Below are 21,159 nucleotides of genomic sequence, written 5' to 3'. Positions count from 1 at the left end.
CCGCCGCCGCCGGATCCGAGCCCGGCCCGGGCTTCTTCCTCTTCCCCAGCGGCACCGGCGAGCCGTGCGTGGCCATGGGCCCCGGCGAGAGCGCGGCGGGCTTCGGGGCGCTGCTCCTGCTGCCTCCGCCGACCATGACATCCTCGGGGCTGCCTTCTCCTCCCGGCGGAGGCGCAGGAGGCGGCGGCGGCTGCCGGGGCCGCTACCAGCTGCTTCTGTCGGGCCGGGCCCTGGCCGAGCGCTACCGGAGGATTTACACGGCGGCGGCGCTGAGCGAGAGGGAGCAGGCCGGACACCCGGGCGCCAGGTAAATGACAACAACGGCGGAAGCGGGCGCTGAGATGCGCGCACACACGCGACCCGCCACCCCGGGTGGTGGGACCCGTGCAGGCAGCTCCTGGACGATCTTCCCCGGGCAGATATATAGCCCTGCGTAGCAGCCCAGTTGCCTGTCCAAAACGAGATCGCCCTCTGGCACTGCAGTTCTGAAAAGGCAGGACAATACCTTATTGCCTAGACACACGCGCGCGCACATCCACACGCACTTCATAGGCTAGTGGGTGCACAAGCACACGGCGGTCTTCCACACGAGCACCAGCTCCCTCCTGTAGCAGGATTTGAATGGGTAGCTCAGCCGTTCCCATCGTGGACTTTGGTCCTGACAAGGTGCAAATCTATGCCTGCTTACTCAGAAGTAAGTTCCAGGGGGCTTTACTGGGTCAGGCAAGTGTCTCTGGGCTTAGAATCGAAGCTTAAGGAAGGTAGCGTTTTAGTGCCATGGCAAATCCTGTTCAATCTGTAGGCATCTCGTCAGGGAAAAGGGAGTCTGTGTGCCATCTCAGCTCATCATCTAAGTGGTAACTGCCACAAAATATTTGGAACAGGGAACTCTGTCTCTTCTCAGGAAGGCCCACACGCTGCTGGTGATTCAGCGATGAGGCTGTATGTTAGATATTTTTAAAAATCCAGGTGGCTAAGACCTCTTGGAGTAAGCAGAGTGTGCCCTCTTGTTTGGGCAGTACCTCTGTTTTGTGTTGGGCATCAAAGTTGTTTTGCTACTGCCACTGGTCCTCCACCCCAAGATGTTGCCCCTCCTTAATCTGTGTTTGCTTAATGTATCAAAACTAGTGGGCAGAGGGAAAGAGAACTGGGGCTAACGTTGAACAATTCCTAACGAGAATTAGCATCTGTCATTGAGCAAGATGATACAGATTTGTCTGCAAGTCAAATCTTGAGAACTTGGGCCTGTTCCAGTATTATTCTTTTCCATCTGTGTAGAAATACCTGTCAAGGACTCCATGTGGGGGAAAAATAAGTAGAATGTAAAATCTAGTTAGATTTTGGCAGGGAAGAACAAGCTGTGGTTTCCAGAACATGGATTTGCAAAATCCATATGGATTTTGAATTGACATAACATTTTTTCACCAGTTTTCTCTGGAGGAAAGACGTTGCTTTAGAATTAATCCCTACTGACAGGCTGTGGAGTAGGCAACTACCAAGTAATTGGAGTAAATATACTATTTATGCAGAGTGCACAGGAATATTACCTACAAGAATCTGTCAGCGAGGAATAGGTTGCCTCTTTGTTAGTGTGGAGATGTAGTATTTTCCAGAGCAGTCAAAAGTTGGATGATAGACTACTTATTTTAGGGTAATAAATTAGATTGCAATAATGGCTATCTTAACCCCTGACTAGCAGTGGTGGTGATTGCTAGTGTAGCTACCACCAGCTTGCTCCTGCCAGGATGTGATGGAATCAGGTGGTGGTGTAGCCACTCCTCCTGAAATGCCCAGTATTGGGAATTTCCATTGATAACTGCTGGCAGAGATATCACAAGTGATAGCTTCTCCCACCACCTGGGCAGGTGCTTTGGGGTGCCAAAGGAGGTTGGAAGAGGAGCATCTCTTCCCCCTCCCAAAGCCCTCTAGTATGGCAGATAGGAGGTTTGGATTGCCCTGTATATTATTGGCATTGAATATTTAGAACTCTTGAAATCATACTTACCTGTTGCCATGTGTTGGTTATAAAAGGAAATTGGTTTGTATTGTTAGTAATCTAACAACAGGAAGGCAAGCTAAGAGTTGGTAATCTTACTCCTTATTTGCTGCCACGCCAAATGTGGTGTTTGACTAGGTGGTGAGATAGACTCTAATGTTTTCAGGCGCAGCATTTGGTTCCTACTCCTATAAATGCACTCTAAAAAGTAAAGTAAGCAAAAATAAAAACTCAAGTTTTTTTCCTGAATAGCTTACAATATACATTTTGACTGGATGCAAATATGGAAATAAATATGACAACTCATTGTCAGCAAAATAATAAGTTTGATTTTGTTATATCATAAGAATGGAAAGTTACTGTTGTCAATTATAGCTAAAGTCTGGACTGGGTGAAGATGGAATCAGGAAAGGAAAGAATGAGTTGCTGATCTTTTACATATGCACATAGTTGTTGATGTAGGAAGAAACTGATAGTTATGTATTCTTATTTAAATAACCTTGATTTTAAAGGGATGCTGAAACACTTATCACCTGGCAGAATCACTGAGGTCTGGTAATCATCTGTACAGGGAGAAGTTCTTTATTAATTCCAAGGATAGCGACATGGCTTGTCCTAGGGTTGAAAGCATATTCAAAAGCACTCCTTTTTGTGTGTGGAATCAATTGGGCTTATCACTGAATTCAGGGGATTGCATCTGACTAAGCCATGGTAGACCCATTGATTTTAGTGGATCTGTTTGGAATATGACAGTCAGATACAGTCCAGTGTCACATGCTGGTTAGATGTGCTATAACAGTATAACCAAATATGCTTAAATGCTTTTTGGACTGATGAATTGACCTATCCAGGTTAAGGGAAAGAAGTGTCCAGGCCGCCCATTCCCCTCCCCCAGGTCAGTTGTTTTTTTTTTAATCACAAATTATTCTGGATTGAGTAGTGGAGACTACCAAATCAGACTGACTGTTGTCCTGAGCCTAACTCTGCATAGGTTTATACTATATGTTTTATTAATTCTATGTGCTTTCTCCTAGACCTTGAGAATTTTGTATTAAAAAAATTAGGCTGTTTTAGAGTGCTTACTGATGGTCTGAAGTACTCTTCAATCACTTATTAAATCTGAGGATTCTGGAATAGAAATACTTCTTCCCATGGAAAAGCTCTCATTTAAAACAGAAGATGCCATTTCATTCCTCCTCCTGATACTCCTTCAGCAAGCTGCATGCTTCTGGATAAAGAGTTGCAGGTTCACATTTGCCCTTAGATTTTGATTACTCACTATTTGCTGGAGCCAGGCAAGTCAGACATCCAAGTGCTGAGAATGTGAAGTTTGCAGAAGCTCTAAATAAATAAATAGTAGGATTGTTCAGGGTGTGATAATTCCTCAAGGAGATGTGCACCAAGTTATATTGTGTCATCCAATAGGTTTGGATGCAGTGTCCCATCTTTTTGGTACCAAGAAAAAAACCCAGTAGCCATTGTTGGCAAGGGAAGTAAGTAGCAAAGCCCAAGGTGACAACTTGCCTGTTTTCAAGGTCTGAACTTAATTCCTAGTGCCAAGGCGATAGAACTGGTAAATAGAATTTCTTAGATTTTCTTTCTGGCATTGTTTATTGAACTTTCAGTATTGCCCGTGATGCCCCTCTTTGGATGGTGATAATAAATATTAAATGTAATCTGTGCATTCCTTCTGCGCTAACAGGACCTGCATTCTTTCTCTGACCTCACAGTATCAGGACCAATTTACAGTTTATGTGGAAAACATGTTTGCTTCATGTACATTGTATGCTCTTGGTAAACATTCTGAAGCATTAAGGGGAATTGGATGTTTGTAAACACTTGGGAACATGCAAGGGATACCCACCGAAAAACCACAGTTGGTTCCATCTGCCTGGCGCAAGTGTACTGCATGCCCTTATATGAAACAATACAGTAGAATCCACTAAAGTTTTTGAAAGTAACATTGCTTTTTCTTTCACTTGGCAAATATGCAAATGAATGGCTAGAAGCTTTCCCTGGCGGGATCAATTTTTTTTTTTTCATTTTTAGGGGATGGACAGTCATATTCTTTGCATCTATACGATATCTAAGATACAGACATGGGAATGACACAGTATTCTGATTTGATGCCATGTGAATGAGCAGTGTGGCTGTGCATACTGCTCAAAAGTTTCCTCTTCACTTCTCCCTTGCTCCTGCCATCACTGGAAGCAACAAACATAACCCTTGGTTTGTTGTGTCGTCTGAACCTGGACACATGGTTTCTTGCTTCCCAAACAAACCACAAGCCCAGGTTCCGATGGCCTGGCAGTAATAAAACTTGTATCCAAACATTCGCTTACTTATTACATTGTTTTTGTCATTTAGTCGTTTAGTCGTGTCTGACTCTTCGTGACCCCATGGACCAGAGCACGCCAGGCACTCCTGTCTTCCACTGCCTCCCGCAGTTTGGTCAAACTCATGTTGGTAGCTTCGAGAACACTGTCCAACCATCTCGTCCTCTGTCGTCCTCTTCTCCTTGTGCCCTCCATCTTTCCCAACATCAGGGTCTTTTCCAGTGAGTCTTCTTTTCTCATGAGGTGGCCAAAATATTGGAGCCTCAGCTTCAGGATCTGTCCTTCCAGTGAGCACTCAGGGCTGATTTCCTTAAGAATGGATAGGTTTGATCTTCTTGCAGTCCATGGGACTCTCAAGAGTTTCCTCCAGCACCATAATTCAAAAGCATCAATTCTTCGGCGATCAGCCTTCTTTATGGTCCAGCTCTCACTTCCATACATCACTACTGGGAAAACCATAGCTTTAACTATACACTTATTACATTGCATCATTACAAAATAGCCTCAATGTCCAGGTGCTTTCAGATGCTTTCTTAATTTGCCTTATTTAGAACAATATTTTGATAGCTGTGGTATTATTACTTTTCATTCAACTGAATACTGAATTGAATATAGTTTGGAGTTACCTATACACATTGATTTTAAATATGAACCCTACAAGTTATCTTGGTTATTGAAAATAGTCCAAAATAGTGTTCTTTGTTTTTTTTTAAAAAAACACATTGAAAATGGAGCATATACATATTTCTGTGTATGTAAAATAAACTTGTAACAGTTGTAATACACTAATAAGAAGTTTTTATTTAATATTTAACACATTGGTAGTGAACCTATGACCAAGGAAGTCACTGTTGGACCCACAGTATTCTGTGACTGGAAGGACTCCTTCCATTCACGGAAGGAACTGAGAATTTAGCAAAGGCTCCTTCTGAAGGAAGGTAGAAAGGTGATTCCCCCCATACTCAAGCAGCCTTTCCCACATGTTTCCAGAGGGTCTTCCAACTCTTCCAAGTAGGTTTTAATGGGGTAGTTGCAGCGGGAAAGGGAATTGGGGGAGATTGCCTCTTCCTCTGCTCCAGAGGTGGAGCATCCCATGAATGGAGTTCTGCTCACAGGAACTCTGAAATTGGTACAGTGATCTGTTTCCATCTGCCTGTCCACCTTCTGCATCTGTGAGTGCCTGTGGACAGAGGTTTGGTAGTGTTGGATTGCTCTGCCTTTGGGTACAACCCACAGAATGTACGAATGCACGCTTTAAAAGGTATTGGTGCTTCTCGGTCTCTGGGGATAATGTGAACATAATGCAGAGCGGGACAGAATAGAAAAATGGGGAGAGAAGGTTTCAGTTTGTCTTCTGAAGGCCTGAAATGGGAGGCAGGAAATATTATAATCAAATACTTTATTTCAGAATGAATTAATGAAAGAGTTAAAACAGTTTAGCCCACTACTGTAAATTTCTTGGTAACAATTCAAAGGCAATAATGCTCAGCTCTTACCAGAGAAGCAGCACTCTTAAGGCTTCACATTACAGTTCAAAAATGCTTTCAAATGTTGCAGAATATGGAGTTTGGGGTGCAGTGCAAGTCTGTTGACTTGAGAAACCACATGGCAAGGCCTCTGTTGTATAACACAGCCTCTGAAACATCTTTCTTTTCACTTACCTCATATATCACCCTCTTTTACATCAAGTGAAATAAACTAATGAATGTTCAAACACACACATACATACCAACCATTAAGGAATGGATTTAGCAAGAGAAAGAGTTGAAAGGCTGGTTTCAGTTCATTCAAACCTTTCCATTTCAACAGACTAGTTAAACGCTTTCAGAGGTATGTATTTGCTGGAATAGGCCATAAATAAAACAAATAGTGTCCAAGGTAGTTTAATTTTGTGTACAGTAACTGTAACTTTTGTCTCTTGATCCTATGCATATTTACTCACAAGCAAGTCCCGTTGAATTCAGTGGACTGTTCTCCCACAACTGTACACAGAATTCAAGGCTTACTGTGCATAATTGCAATTAACTTCAAACTTAATAAAAGAATATAATTACAGTAGTTGAATATTTTAAAATGTTGCTATTCCTTATAGGGATGTTTATTTTCTCAGCCTTTTCTTTAAAGGAGGTCCTCTCCTCATGAGTGATAAGTATGGCTTCTGAGCCCAAATAATAGCCTTCCTTTTATTTACTACAATGTTGATAGCTATATCTTTCCTGCCCCTTTAACCTATTTTTAAAAGTTAAGATAAATAACTCAATATTGCAATCCTAAACATCTTTAATTGGAAGTAAATGTCATTGAATTAAATAGGATTTAGTCTCAGGCTCTAAGTACATGTAGGATTACAGCTGTATTGTGTAAGTACCTGCAGTTCCCTTTGTTACGCTTGGTATAGTTGTTACAAACCATTGAAAAAACATATGTACCGGTGTCTTTTAACTTAACTCTGCTGTTAAATTTCTGCTGCCACCATATATCTTAAAACAAACACTCATTTTCATCCTCTCTTTATAGTAGCCTGATTAATATAGTTTAAGCATGAGGTTGACCCACAACTTTTGACTTTAAACATGAACCAAAGGATATTATAGACATTAATATATGTTTAAAAGGAACAAGTTTAAAGCTTGTAGGATAACATTGTGAGATGTCACATCTTGTTATAGTTACCAATGAGTCACCCTTGTAGGTAACCCCCCATTTAAAGCCAGGGCTTAATTTCTCTTTCTCTCTCTCTCTCTCTCTCTCTCTCCCTCCCCCCCCGGCTTCTGGACTGAAGTCCTCTCTCAGTTCTCTCCCCCCACCCCTTTCCAAATTATTTTTATTAATTTGCCAAATTATTAAAAATCAGACCATCAAACAATTTTAAACTATCAAACAAATAAAACACTTCTCACTGGTCTGTTGAATGTTTAGCTGCAAATGAGGACTCCTTTCTGAACAGAAGTTTTCACTTGGGCAAGGTCCACTTCCCAGCTACATACTTGCTGAAGCCTCTCTGCTTTCTTAAGCATATATTTCCCGAAGCCCTCTTATTGCCTTTTCCAGCTGTTGTTTTCTGGTCCTTCCCCTTCTATGTTTTGTTCAAGATGTTCCTTGCAGAAACCTGCTAGATTGTACCTCCACTTTTGACAGCCTTATTTTCCTCTTTTACTACCTTTCTTTTTCCTTTCTGTCTTCCTCTGTTGCCCTTGTCTGTAGTGGCCATACATGTAATACTGGCTAGGAACATGTGGCCACCATAAGGACCCCTTGCTATTGGCTTTTATTTCAGGACCAAGAGGAGTTCTTTTAGAACAGCCTTTCCCCGAACTGGTACTCTCCAGATATTTTGAACTTAAGCCATTTTTGACTTCCATCAGCCAGAGGCAACATGGTCAATGGTCGGAGAAGATGGAAATTGTAGGCCAAAGCACTCGGAGGGCACCTGGTTGGGAATGGCTGTTCTAGAGCGATGTTCTGATTGTTAGTCAGGTTAATGCCCCCAATCGGCATAAATACACAATACACTAATTTTCAGCATTGTTGCCAAAGGTGTTGCCTCCTTAGCAACTGTAACCAAGGCTTCTTTTAGCAGCCAGGCCCCCCTACATTGCAACATTTGCCGAGGTCTGAGGCCTAATCAAATACACTTTTTGCCTCATGTTTCATTTCAAGCTGAGGTATTTACCTGTACAGTGGTACCTCGGGTTAAGAACTTAATTCGTTCCGGAGGTCCGTTCTTAACCTGAGACTGTTCTTAACCTGAAGCACCACTTTAGCTAATGGGGCCTCCTGCTGCAGCCACACCGCCGGAGCCCAATTTCTTTTCTTATCCTGAAGCAAAGTTCTTAACCTGAAGCACTATTTCTGGGTTAGTGGAGCCTGTAACCTGAAGCGTCTGTAACCTGAAGCGCATGTAACCTGAGGTACCACTGTAGTACAAATATTTAACCATTTGTAATGCTAAATATACAGTAAATCCTTTAATACTAAAAATAGTAACTGATTTCTTCATATTTAACACAGTTATAAAACATATTTATTACACAGTACAATTTCATTCAGTCATGTATGCACAAAATATTTCATATTCATAAATGAGGAAAATATGCCAATTGAGAAGAAATTACAGTACTGTAATACACACCCACCAACCATACTGTATATATTTCAATTCTCCTATTCTAAAAGAAGAGCCTGAATATATTTTATTCAGTGGCTTCACGATGTCTGGAAACTACATTCCTGATGAGGACACAGAACGTTGAATGATACAGTAGTGGTTTTTTTAGAAGCCCCTTTAAAGTTCAAGGGCTGACATCTGATGGTAGCCACCTGCCAGTGGAATCAGCTTTAGCTAGCATAAAGGGATTTCCCCTTCTTCACTTCCCCACTGCAGCCCCAAAATCAGTTTTGGAGGGACCCAAATCTGTTTTCATTGGGGGGACCCCCCCCCGGAGCAGATCTGAAGAGGGAAGAGAAGTAGGGGGAACTTCTGTCATGCTAGCAGAAGTACTCTAATGTGACACTGAATGACACATGAGGTTATTTGTTGCATTTCCAGAAGGATTTTTAAAAAATTGCTTGCTTTTACATTGAATGCATTGAACTAAAGATTGCATTTGACAGAGCACTGCTAATAATAGAAGTCACTTATTAACAGATTAACAAGCTGATCCTAAGTATGTTTAATTGGGAGAAAGTTGCACTGAGTTCAGCAAGACTTACTACTAAGTCGATGAATTTTGGATTGCAGCCATAATGATAAGAATGTTGTTTAAATAGACTGTGTTATTTAACTTCCTGCTTATTGTTATTGGGGAAACCTACAAGAACATGCTTTGAGAAAATCTTTGGCACTAGACTTAGTGTATGCGTTTTCTATTTTGATTCACTTATATGCATCCATTTATAATATTGCATAATGTAATGGAGTATGAGACTGTAAGGCTAGTCAGTGGTATACTTGCCAAATACCTCTCTAAAACAAAGTGGGGGGAAGGCACAGTATCATATACTTGCTAATTCACTGTTGACAGAATTAGCTACACACATTTTTTTCTTTAAACCTTACTTGCAATTTTATTGTTGGTTCATATAAAGCTGCCTTTAAAACTGCATGGCTATACCAAATTATCTTTTAGATCTTTTGTAAATAGAGAAACTACATTCTTAAACAAAACAGGAGGTTGACACTATGAGTTCTGGTACTGGATGAAGTCAAATGTAACCAGAGACTTTATTTTCTTATATAGCCATTAGCTATTTAATAAGCAAACTGAAATACTTCTGTGATATATCAAAATGGTATTGTTTCTAAATAGTTCTCTTCTTTTGTTCATTGTTTGTGGGATTTAAAACGGTAAGGAAAAGGTAAAGGACCCCTGGACAGTTAAGTCCAGTCAAAGGTGACTGGGGTTGTGGCGCTCATCTCGCTTTGAGGCTGAGGGAGCCAGCACTTGTCCGCAGTCAGCTTTCTGGGTCATGTGGCCAGCATGACTAAACTGCTTCTGGCTCAGCGGAACACCATGACAGAAGCCAGAGAGCATGGAAACGCCTTTTACCTTCCCGCTGCAGTGGTACCTATTTATCTATTTGACTGGTGTGCTTTTGAAGTGCTAGGTTCGCAGAAACTGGGGCAGAGCAACAGGAGCTCACCCAGCCGCACGGATTCGAACCGCCAACCTTCTGATGGTGGGTGACACAAACAAAATAACATTTCTCCATGCTGACCATTGCTAGGAAAAGTGATAAAAACATTTCTTTCTTTCTACATCTCTTGATCATTGTAAAGAGCTATTGATTTCTATTACAACCTAGCCCAAGTATTTTGCATTCCATAAATTAGGCTTCCCGAACCTGGTGCCCTCTAGATTTTTGGGCTAAACCTCTAATCAGCCCCAGTCAGCATGAACATTTCTCCATGGCTTTTACGGCTGGAGTTGATATGACTTGTTGTTGAGCAGTAGGTTGGAGAAGTCTGCCATAAATAACTTCATGAGCATGTCTTAAGTTTTGTTGTTGTTGTTTAGTCGTTTAGTTGTGCCCGACTCTTCGTAACCCCATGGACCAGAGCACGCCAGGCACTCCTGTCTTCCACTGCCTCCCGCAGTTTGGTCAAACTCACGTTAGTAGCTTCGAGAACACTGTCCAACCATCTCGTCCTCTGTCGTCCCCTTCTCCTTGTGCCCTCCATCTTTCCCAACATCAGGGTCTTTTCCAAGGAGGTTTTAATTTTATCGCACTTCAAAGTTTTGTGAAATCTGTGTTTCTGTCCCTCTTGAGATCCTCGGCCTTGTGTGCATTTTATTTTTTTCCTCCATAACCAATGATCAGATCTCTTTGAAATTTTACGTAGAGATCAATAACATGATGAGGATTTCAGGAAAAAATACACAGCACTCAAAAGAGTCTATAAACACCTTAAAAATGTATAAATGTAGCTTTTTTGGTAGAAGAACTAGGTTTAGAAAACCTAAATTGTCAGCGATAGGCCATGATGCATTCAAAAGTTTTTGCTGGTGAAAATGATTGCAAAGACATGCTCCTTCTCAACAAAGAATAAAATTTATGGGTCTCTTATGTCTTGTAACAAAATTTTACTTTTTTTGGACATCGTGGGGGAAAAATGGCTACTGGGTACAACTTTCCTACAATCCATAGCTGTAAAAGAAAAAAATAATGAAACAAAGTTCATCTTAAAATCTAAAATAATATTGGTTATTACAGGGTCCCCCCCCAAAAAAGTGCAGACTTTTTCAGTTTTGGGGTATTTAAAACTATGAAAATTGGCTATAACATGAAATCAACCTTTTTTAAAAATTCCACACTTCCAGCTACTCTCTGAAGACTGGAGAAGAGACCTTCTCAAGAATATTAGGGGGGTGGGCAGGGGAAGGACTAGACAATGTGGAAAATGAACATTATATTTTAGCTGCAGTTCATTCATTTTCAGCTTTTATTCTTGTTATAAAAAAGTGCATCTAGACATTCCATTGTTGTGCCCATAACCTAGGTTTAAGGTGCCATTGAGTGCCTAGATTTCATACCTCAAGTTTCTAACACCATACTAGAATGAGATTCAGATCATAAAATGATCCAAATGAAAAAAATGAATTATGAATACCAGCTTTTCTATTTGGACTGAAATCAGTTTTCTGTTGCTCAGATAAGCCAATTAAATTTTATGTGTTTTATATCCATTATACAATAGATTGTAGCACATCTATTACTATGTAATACACAAACAGATATTCTGTGCGAATGGAACCTATAAATAGTTGAAGATTTTCTCTTAAGTTATCTTTTCAGTCATCTGACCCCATTTGTAATAGAATGAAGGAGTAATAAAATACTGGATCAAGTTTCCTGATGAAGACTTCATACCTTGATGTTGTGGGATTAATTTGCATGTTAAATGGACCATTGTAGTTTGATGTCTTTGCTGGAGACTGATGTTGATGTTGAAAGATGGCATTTGATGATACAGTTTAGCTTTTGTTTCTGCTTTGTGTGGAGCAGTAGAATGCAATCCTTTACACACATGTTGAATTAAAATCCATTGGAACATTTCTGAGGACTGAACAGTAAACCTAATTTGGTGGTGTATTATGATTTTAAAAAAATTAAAACAAAAACTGTTCGTTTTTTATATAGGTGTAAAAAGCTTTTAAGTAAGAAGAAACTAAAAAGAAAGCAGAAGAGTAAATTGAAAATAAGAGCACGGAACAAGGTAAATCATATTTTTTCATATTGTAATTGACTATTTCAGCTTGGAATAAAAGACTGCAAATTGGAGTAAACTTAAATAAAATGGAAAAATAATACCTGTGTTAACTGTATAGCTAGAAGAAACTCAAGAGGTTCAATACTGGGCATATTTAAGTTATAATCCATTTATTAGGATTCCCCAACAATGGGGTGATTTGAGCATTTCATTATGCAGTTTTCTGTTCCTTGGTTTTATTGTTTTATTTTTCCAGGTTACTCTTTTTAGCTTTTTATTTCACTCTGTCATTTGTGACCTGTTTTAAAATGTTCAGAAATCCTAAAGTGGTGTAGAGAACAGGGAGGCACTGTCCTTGCTAGATTTCATACACTAGGCTAGTTTTATTTCAGGGGGCCTTTGCACAGTGATACTGTCCTAATGTTTTTATTTTTAATGTTTTAATCTGTTTTAAAATGTGTATATTGTATATTTATTGAAGACTGCCTTGAGATGTATGTATGCAGTGGAAAGCAGGGTATAAATGCTTAAACAAATGACATAATGTGATTAAAACTCACAAAATCCAGCAAGATTAAACATCCACTCTGATATCCTCTGTTCAACATTGGTCACTAAAACAATCTCAAACAGGAAGTCTTTGCAATTGTGTCTAAATGGTGTCTGTTGGAGATAACATACGAATGTGTTGAAAGTGTAGCTTATGGTGTTCTGTTTGCACACAAGGTGTTTCATCTCCCAGTGTCCAGGTGCAGCAACCTGTACTCTTTCAAACAGCTACCACACATCACAGAACACTCCAGAGGGGTTCCCAATGAGGCACAAAGTGCTGCCACCAGAAGAAAATATTTCACATCTGTTTGCACACAAGTTCATTCTGTATGGTTTCTTGCCACAGTGAAGGACTTACACGTGTCGTCTAGTTAGCTTTAGTCTGCGCTTTCACTTTCACTTCAGAAATGAGCATTTTAAAAGGCATGTAAAGGTAAAGGTAAAGGGATCCCTGACTGTTAGGTCCAGTCGAGGATGACTCTGGGGTTGCAGCGCTCATCTCGCTTTACTGACCGAGGGAGCCGACGTTTGTCCGCAGACAGTTTTTCCGGGTCATGTGGCCAGCATGACTAAGCCACTTCTGGCGAACCAGAGCAGCGCACGGAAACGCTGTTTACCTTCCCACCAGAGTGGTACCTGTTTATCTACTTGCACTTTGCCGTGCTTTCAAACTGCTAGGTTGGCAGGAGCGGGGACTGAAAAACGGGAGCTCACCCTGTTGCGGGGATTTGAACCGCCGACCTTCTGATCAGCAAGCCCTAGGCTCTGGTGGTTTAACCCACAGTGCCACCCGCATCCCCAAAAGGCATGTATCCTCATGCTAAAATTTGTGCTAGTGTGTTGGTTTTAAAAGATATATTGACCATCCCCAGCACAGATTTCCGTCAGTGGATAACAGAGGAAGGTAACTTTGGCTGATTCCCCCTCTCACCACCAGCAGCCTGTGCCCTCTCAATCTGCTCCAGAGGGTCAGGCAGACCTTTGGAACAGCATGTGAGGTGGGGAGAGAGGCTGCATTGGAGATGGGGAATCAGTACATCTATCTTTCTCTCCATTATGCTGATAGAAGCTTCTTCAGGGATACTGTTGGATGTAGTCAGCTGAAAAATTGTAGCTATATGATATTTATTTAGCATCTTAAAATGAACAAATGCTCAGAATCTATCTGTTCACAACATCCTGCTGAAAAATGTGCAAGCTTAGGCCTTGAAAAGCCTTTAAGGAAAGGGAGTTTGTAATTCTGGGGCAGCAACCCAGGACTCCTCTTTTTGTGACATGATGGGATGAAATTAGCAAACAGAGAATATCAAGGCTTCATTTAACTGAAGACTTGTGATGGAATTTTACAGGAGGTGTCTTTAAACTCTAAGCTTCTTAGGATTTTTAAATTATAGATTAATATTGCCACCTTTAGCTGTGCCCAGCACTACTGTAATTTGCTATCTGTCTTCCTCCTCCGGGACGCGGGTGGCGCTGTGGGTAAAACCTCAGTGCCAAGGACTTGCCGATCGCATGGTCGGCGGTTCGAATCCCCGCGGCGGGGTGAGCTCCCGTCGTTCGGTCCCAGCTCCTGCCCACCTAGCAGTTCAAAAGCACTCTTAAGTGCAAGTAGATAAATAGGTACCACTTTATAGCGGGAAGGAGACGGCGTTTCCGTGCGCTGCGCTGGTGCTGGCTCACCAGAGCAGCTTCGTCACGCTGGCCACGTGACCCGGAAGTGTCTTCGGACAGCACTGGCTCCCGGCCTCGGACACGACTGGCCCGTACGGACGGGTACCTTTACCTTTACCTTTACTTCCTCCTCCACTTGTTGCTATAATCTGTACCAGCTAAACCTTCAAACAATTATCAAGTGCAAAAAGTATAATAGACTAGAATTCAGGTTACAAAACCATGAATGGGAGTTGTTGCAGTCAAACATTTGCAAGTAGAACAGATATTTTTCTTGTTGTCACTTCAGTGTGGAGTGTAGTGGTAAAATCAAATGTACCCCAACAATGAAAACTTCAGTGAGTTAGCTAATGGTATACTGTAAAGGTGTTCTGATGTAAATTCCATGGCCTCCCCTTCCTCTGAAAACCATATACCTAAATTAAAATTGAATAGCCTTTTCCACAGCTTAAAAGCTTTGCTGCTCTGTTTCATCATTGCATGTGCCCCCCCCCCCAATTTTGTTTGAAAAAGTATCTGGAAAGGTTCACCCTTTTGACCATTGCTTGTAATGATCATACAGCGGTACCTCGGGTTACATACGCTTCAGGTTACAGACTCCGCTAACCCAGAAATAGTGCTTCAGGTTAAGAACTTTGCTTCAGGATGAGAACAGAAATCGTGCTCCAGTGGCGCGGCAGCAGTGGGAGGCCCCATTAGCTAAAGTGGTGCTTCAGGTTAAGAACAGTTTCAGCTTAAGAACGGACCTCCGGAACGAATTAAGTACTTAACCCGAGGTACCACTGTATTTATCTGTATTGCTAAACCATAATCCTGAGAGAGTGAAACATGCATTTATTGTCACATGGCTCTTTACTATCAATACCTGCATTCTTCCAGGGCATTCCCCCCACCTTACCCCTAGACAGCAGGTCTTCTGAGTGCTGGGATAGATTAATGATACTTTTTGGTACCATTGATGGACAAGGCACAGGGAGACTTGGATGCCTCTTCTCTTTCTCTTGATTCTTCTCCTTCCTATCAGGAACATACCCTGGGGTTGGTCAGGTTGGCCCCGGGGTGGGGACCAGAAAAATCACACCTCTCTACTCTGACCTACCCGTCCCTGCACTCTCCTTGCCAAGGGTCATGGCAAAAGTGAGATTGGAACCAAGGACTTCCGAATTTGTAGCTCAGCCTTTTTGCCACTACAGGGGTACCTCGGATTAAGTACTTAATTCGTTCCGGAGGTCCGTTCTTAACCTGAAACTGTTCTTAACCTGAAGCTCCACTTTAGCTAATGGGGCTTCCCGCTGCTGCCGCGCTGCCGGAGCACAATTTCTGTTCTCATCCTGAAGCAAAGTTTTTAACCCGAGGTACTATTTCTGGGCTAGCGGAGTCTGTAACCTGAAGCGTCTGTAACCTGAAGCATCTGTAACCACTGTATGTTACACTGGCTCAGTATTTTTCCAGAAAAAAGCAACATGTTAAGATACGAAGGGTAGCCACTCATCCGATGTATACAGTGGATGCATGCCAGGAAGTGGCAGCCAAGTGGTGCTCCTTGGCACATGCCTCAGAGTATTTAGGATCTGCACCTGCCCTTCATGTACCCTTCATACATTTACTGCAGCAAACAGCACCTGTACCATCACTTTAGCTGCGGCAAATATTGTAACGTGTGAAACCTTTTGCTAATTGAAGACAATGCACCTTTACCAGTTGCAAACTCCATGACAGCAGTGGGAGGTGATGGGAGAGGGGATACTGTGGGCTGCAATAGCAGGTGGGCATCCTTTCTGTCCTTAATTAAAAACTGCTGCAGCTGTTTGACACAAGTCTTTTTGGTGCCATGCCCCTGGAGAAATCAGCTGTGAAATCCGCTTAATGAGTGAACTCATACTGTGTTACAGTTTGGCATCCTTGCAGCAGTTAATTTATAGGTAATTCCTGCAGGGAGGCTAAATAAGAAAGAAGAAAAGTTCTCTCAATTGTGATTTGTCTCATGCTTCTACCAAGAGAAGATATAGTGCAACAATATTTGATTAAGAAATCCCCCGTTTACGTTCATGATTTTGGTACAACAACAACAACAACAACTTATTTATACCCCACCCATCTGGCTGGGTTTCCCCATTGTGATTCTCAGTTTTTAAATGGGTCATCCTTGTTCTCTCCTTTTTTTTTTTTTGCTTTCCTTTGAGTAAAAAGGATAACTCCCTATCCCTTTGGCAAATATAGGTGACTTGTCAAAAGAATGTGGTTTTGATGAATGCCTCTCTAATACAACATGAAGATTATGCTGACCTGTTGACTGCAAGAAAACGTCTTTCTTTTTTTAATCAGAGTGAAAACCTGGATAGTATGGTAACCATACCAGACATCAAGCTTCACAGCAACCCTTCAGCTTTCAACGTCTACTGCAATGTGCGGCATTGTGTTCTGGAGTGGCAAAAAAGGGAGACCTCTGTAGCCTTGGCTTCCAAAAACATGGTGCAGAGTGGTGATTCAGACAGTGAGGAAGAGGAGGAGGCTAAGGAGCCGCCTATCAAGCTTCCAAAGGCAAGTAACCCTGCTGACCACGTCAAGCTCCCATGTAAAAGGCATAATAATTGTCTTTGACATGTTCTGTAGTACAGAACTCAAAGCATCTCTCTGTAACGGGACTTACTGTGTTGTGTTTTAGATAATTGAAGTTGGACTCTGTGAAGTGTTTGAACTTATCAAGGAGACAAGGTTTTCTCACCCATCTCTCTGTTTGAGAAGTCTGCAGGCCCTTTTGAATGTTCTTCAAGGCCAGCAACCAGAAGGTCTCCAGTCAGAACCTCCTGAAGTTCTAGGTAATGTTTCCTGCAATTTAATTTCTCATTTTTCAGACAAAACAGTAACAGGGAAATATTGATAAAGCTTTAAATCACAATTTATGGTATGTATATCTGGTAGCTCACAGGGAGTATTTACAGTGGTGCCCCGCAAGACGAATGCCTCGCAAGACGGAAAACTCGCTAGACGAAAGAGTTTTCCGTTTTGGAGGTGCTTCGCAAAACGAATCTCCTATGGGCTTGCTTCGCAAGACGAAAATGTCTTGCGAGTTCCTGCGGTTCCCCCCCCCTTTCCCCCCTTTTTTCTAAGCCGCTAAGCCGCTTATCAGCTGATCCGATAAGCCGCTAAAAGCCGCTAATAGCGCTAATCCGCTAATCCGTCAATGGGCTTGCTTCGCAAGACGAAAAAACCGCTAGACGAAGAGAATCACAGAACGGATTCTTTTCGTCTTGCGAGGCACCACTGTATTTAGTTATTTTATTTGAAATATTTTTTACCCTGCCTTTCCTTGAAATGATCAAAGCTGCTTATAGCCCAGTGCAAACAATTAAAAATACAAGTAAGAATAACAGCTAAAGAGGAAAAAGAAACAACAGGTGAAATGATTCAGAATCGTATAAGGAGATTACAACATCAGTGTAGCCCTGCATGATTATGAATGTTTTCAGAGTTTTCTGCTGGCAATCATATTGTCTTTGTTCTGCTAAGATTTTCTCCAAATGTATTTGCAGAATAATTGGGTAACATAAGGGTAATTTAACAGAAACTGATTTTTAACATTGCTAATTGTATGAAGTGTAAAAAATTGATTTGCAGCGTTATGAGCAACTGCTTTTAAAGATAATTCAGCAACCACGTTAAAATTTTTTCACTTTGCCACGTATATACAAGTAGACCAGTGTGATCTTCATTACATTGGAAACAATTTTAAAACTATTTTAGCTTTATGAGTGTTTCATGCTGGAGAGGGAGGGGTGGAGGGAGAAAACCTAATGCCAAACTGCTTCAATAGAAGGGCATTTAAGCCAATTTTACACCACATCACCCACGTAGTGGTCACTGATAATTGTTTCTGGGTTGAATCCAGCAAAGTCATTGTGTGAGCAGAATGACTTAGAATCATAGAATTGTAGAGTTGGAAAGGATGGCAAGGGTCATCAACCCTCTGCAAATGCAGGAATCTTTGCCTAGCATGGGACTTGAACTGAAAACCCTGAGGTTAAGAGTCTCGTGCTCTACCAACTGAGCTATCCCACCTTCTGCTAATGCTGCAGAACGTTTTCCTTTCTTCCCCATCCCCTGACACCCCCCACGCGCATCTGTTCTGGAGGGTTGGGGGAAATTCTAAAAATAGCAAGTTATTTTTTTTTTTATTTTCCACCTTTTCTTTAACCAGTTCTCTCTCTCTCTCTCTCTCTCTCTCTCTCTCTCTCTCTCCTTCTGTGCTCATTGTATGATAGAAATAGGGCTAATGTTTATTTATTTCATTTGGGGCATGGGACAGAAATAAGTGCTGAAACATATAAAACATGGACTCTTGCATGCTATATCAACAAATCTGTTATAGTATCTGTTACAGTTGTACCTCACTTTGCAGCCGGGATCCGTTCCGGAACCCCGGCCGCTAGCCGAAAAGGACTCAGGGCAAAGTGTCGTGTCTGCACACGCACACGGAGCGGTTTGTGCTTCTGTGCACAAAGCATGATTTAGCGCCTCTGCACATGCGCAAGCTGCAAACCCGGAAGTAACCCGTTTCGGTACTTCCGGGTTTGCTGCGGACGTTTGCCGGAATGGATGCTAGACAAGGCGGACGTTTGCGGAGATATTACTGTATTACAAGTTTCATTCTCCACAGCCAAAGTAGTAAGGCAACATGTTTTGAGTGATTGGATGACTATTTCCAAGCATTTTGCTGTGAACTGAGTGGTTCTGCTTGAAAGGCAGAAAACCTCTTGTCAGATAGATGTATGTCAGTGACATTGAACACAGTATTATGTGTCTTGCATATCCTTTAACCATTGAGTATTCTCCAGACTTTGGGTTGAACAGTTGAGGATCTGAGTTCTTTCTGATGCTGCATGGATTCCAATTTATTTAAAAATAATTTCAGTGAGCAGTGTTAATTTTTTTAAGGATCCAGGGCAATCATCAGCATTGTTGCTCTTTCACTTTTCCAATAAAGCTCCTATCTTGCAAGGCATTAACTGCTACTTATTTATTTACTTGTCTATTTTATTAACTGTATTTATAAATCACCCTTCCCCCAAAGGAACGTAGGTTGATGCGCAACAAACGTACAAAATTCATAACACAAGCAGTAAAAGCACATTACTAAAAAGTAATATTAATAACTCATTAAAACACTGATTCAAATATTGTTGCTGAGGATTAAACATCCCATGGTCAAACTACAAAAGTATGGGAAGATATAAATATCTTGAATTGACATCTGAAGGACAACAACGAGGCTGACAGGTGTACCTCTAAGGGAAGATAATTCCAGAGTCAGGGCCCCAGAAAACAAGAGCCGGCCCTTTTACGTGTCTCTTCCTCCCGAACCCTAATAGGGACTATGTTACCTCCCCCTCAGTTGCTCTTAAAGGATTGAGTTGCAATGGAGGAGGTGTTCCTGCAGATGTCTGGTCCCCAAGCTGTTCAGGGCTTTATAAATGATTGCTAATGCATTGAATTGGGCCCTATAGTGAACAGTCGTTGCAGAGTCTTTAAGACTGGATTATTGTGAGCAAGATAGCATCATGCAATACCAAACAGGAGTTCACAAGAGCATGGATGCTAATGGCAGGTTATCATAACAGTACTTCTTGAATCGGTATTAGTTATCGTTTGTGATGACTCTGCTTTTGTGTAAATAACTCTTTGTTCTATCTTTAGAGTCTCTGTTCCAGCTTCTTCTAGAAATCACTGTTCGGAGTACTGGAATGAATGACAGTACTGGTCAGTCTTTGACAGCACTTTCATGCGCTTGCCTCTTCAGTCTTGTAGCTGCATGGGGAGAAACGGGACGAACACTTCAGGCAATCTCCGCTATCCTTACCAACAATGGGAGCCACGCTTGTCAAACTATCCAGGTCTTTGATCAAAATTTGGATTATTATGTTGGCTGATGGCATGCATCTGTATCTGTCTCTGATCCCAATAAATTGCTTGATGCTTCCCAAATCAGAGATGGCCAACTTGAGTGCTAAGGATTGCATTAGAAATATCTTGAGACAACAGGCCACAGGTGGTAGTAGTTTGGAGTTCACTGCAATTGGCCTAATAGAGCTTGCCCTTTTCATGGATGCAGCACATGCGTTATGTTTGACAAGTATTTGTCATGTTATTCTGAAATGTGTTTGGAGTAAAATACCTGAAACCTTTCCTTGAGGAATTGTAATATAAGTCTTTAGTTGAAATGCATTGCACTGGATCCAAAGAAAAACACAATTGGTTCCAGTTGTCCAAGGAAGCTTTGTACTTCTGTTTTTCGAAAGCAAACCAAGGTTTGAAAAGTGGCTTGTGGAATGGTGGGTCTGCCACTCAAAGGGAAAAAATAAAAAACCTCTGACTGAGCATCCCTTTGGATCCCAGCTGTAATAAATATGGGCTTCTAAGTATTTGCTTCCTTGTTTGACCTTGCCATTTCAGGCTTTTGTTTTCTGGAAACCCACATTCTTGAGATTCTCAGAGCAACCTTAGGCACGGTGAGAAATGCTCACTAGTAGATGTTTTGTGCTTTACTTTTACCCTTTTCTTGTTACAGCCACAGGAGAAATTACATAAGCGGGAGGTTTAGGCTGTGACCCACCTGAAGCTTGTCCCTATCTCCCATTATGTATTCCTTATTTAGTTATCAGAAAAAGCAGAAGTGCCATTTACGTGTGCATCTCTTTCTCACTCCTGCTTATAAAATCTGAAGCTGCTCTTTGAAGCTTTCAGATTGTAAAGGTTTCTGAGAACTTGCATTTTTTGTTTCTTATACAACTACTAAAGAGCACCATAAGATAAATACCTCTATTTTCCAGCTAGGCACCTCTCCTTGACCTTAAGCATAATTACAGTAACAAGAATGAAATTACCCTCAAACTCTG

General features: G+C 41.5%; 1 protein-coding gene across 42 annotated transcripts in view; it reads left to right on the top strand.

Moving 5' to 3' along the window:
• Window positions 1-6: 6 nt before the first annotated feature.
• The window catches only part of MYCBP2 (MYC binding protein 2), a 145,150-nt gene continuing 123,997 nt past the window's right edge, over window positions 7-21,159 (top strand). For 41 of the 42 annotated variants that reach the window (XM_083500972.1, XM_083500967.1, XM_083500957.1 and 38 more), the window contains exons 1-5: window positions 7-307; window positions 11,974-12,049; window positions 16,592-16,807; window positions 16,932-17,085; window positions 19,961-20,157. In XM_083500972.1, coding sequence (XP_083357098.1) covers window positions 75-307; window positions 11,974-12,049; window positions 16,592-16,807; window positions 16,932-17,085; window positions 19,961-20,157 — 876 coding nt within the window. In that variant the 5' untranslated portion in view covers window positions 7-74. Of the gene's footprint in view, window positions 308-11,973; window positions 12,050-16,591; window positions 16,808-16,931; window positions 17,211-17,540; window positions 20,158-21,159 lie in introns of all 42 variants that reach the window. The other variant, XM_083500971.1, reaches the window with a different exon arrangement.

The sequence above is a fragment of the Podarcis liolepis genome (genome assembly GCF_965112155.1).
Source record: "Podarcis liolepis genome assembly, chromosome: 4".
Lineage (NCBI taxonomy): Eukaryota > Metazoa > Chordata > Lepidosauria > Squamata > Lacertidae > Podarcis > Podarcis liolepis.
This window is presented reverse-complemented; position numbering and strand designations above follow the sequence as displayed.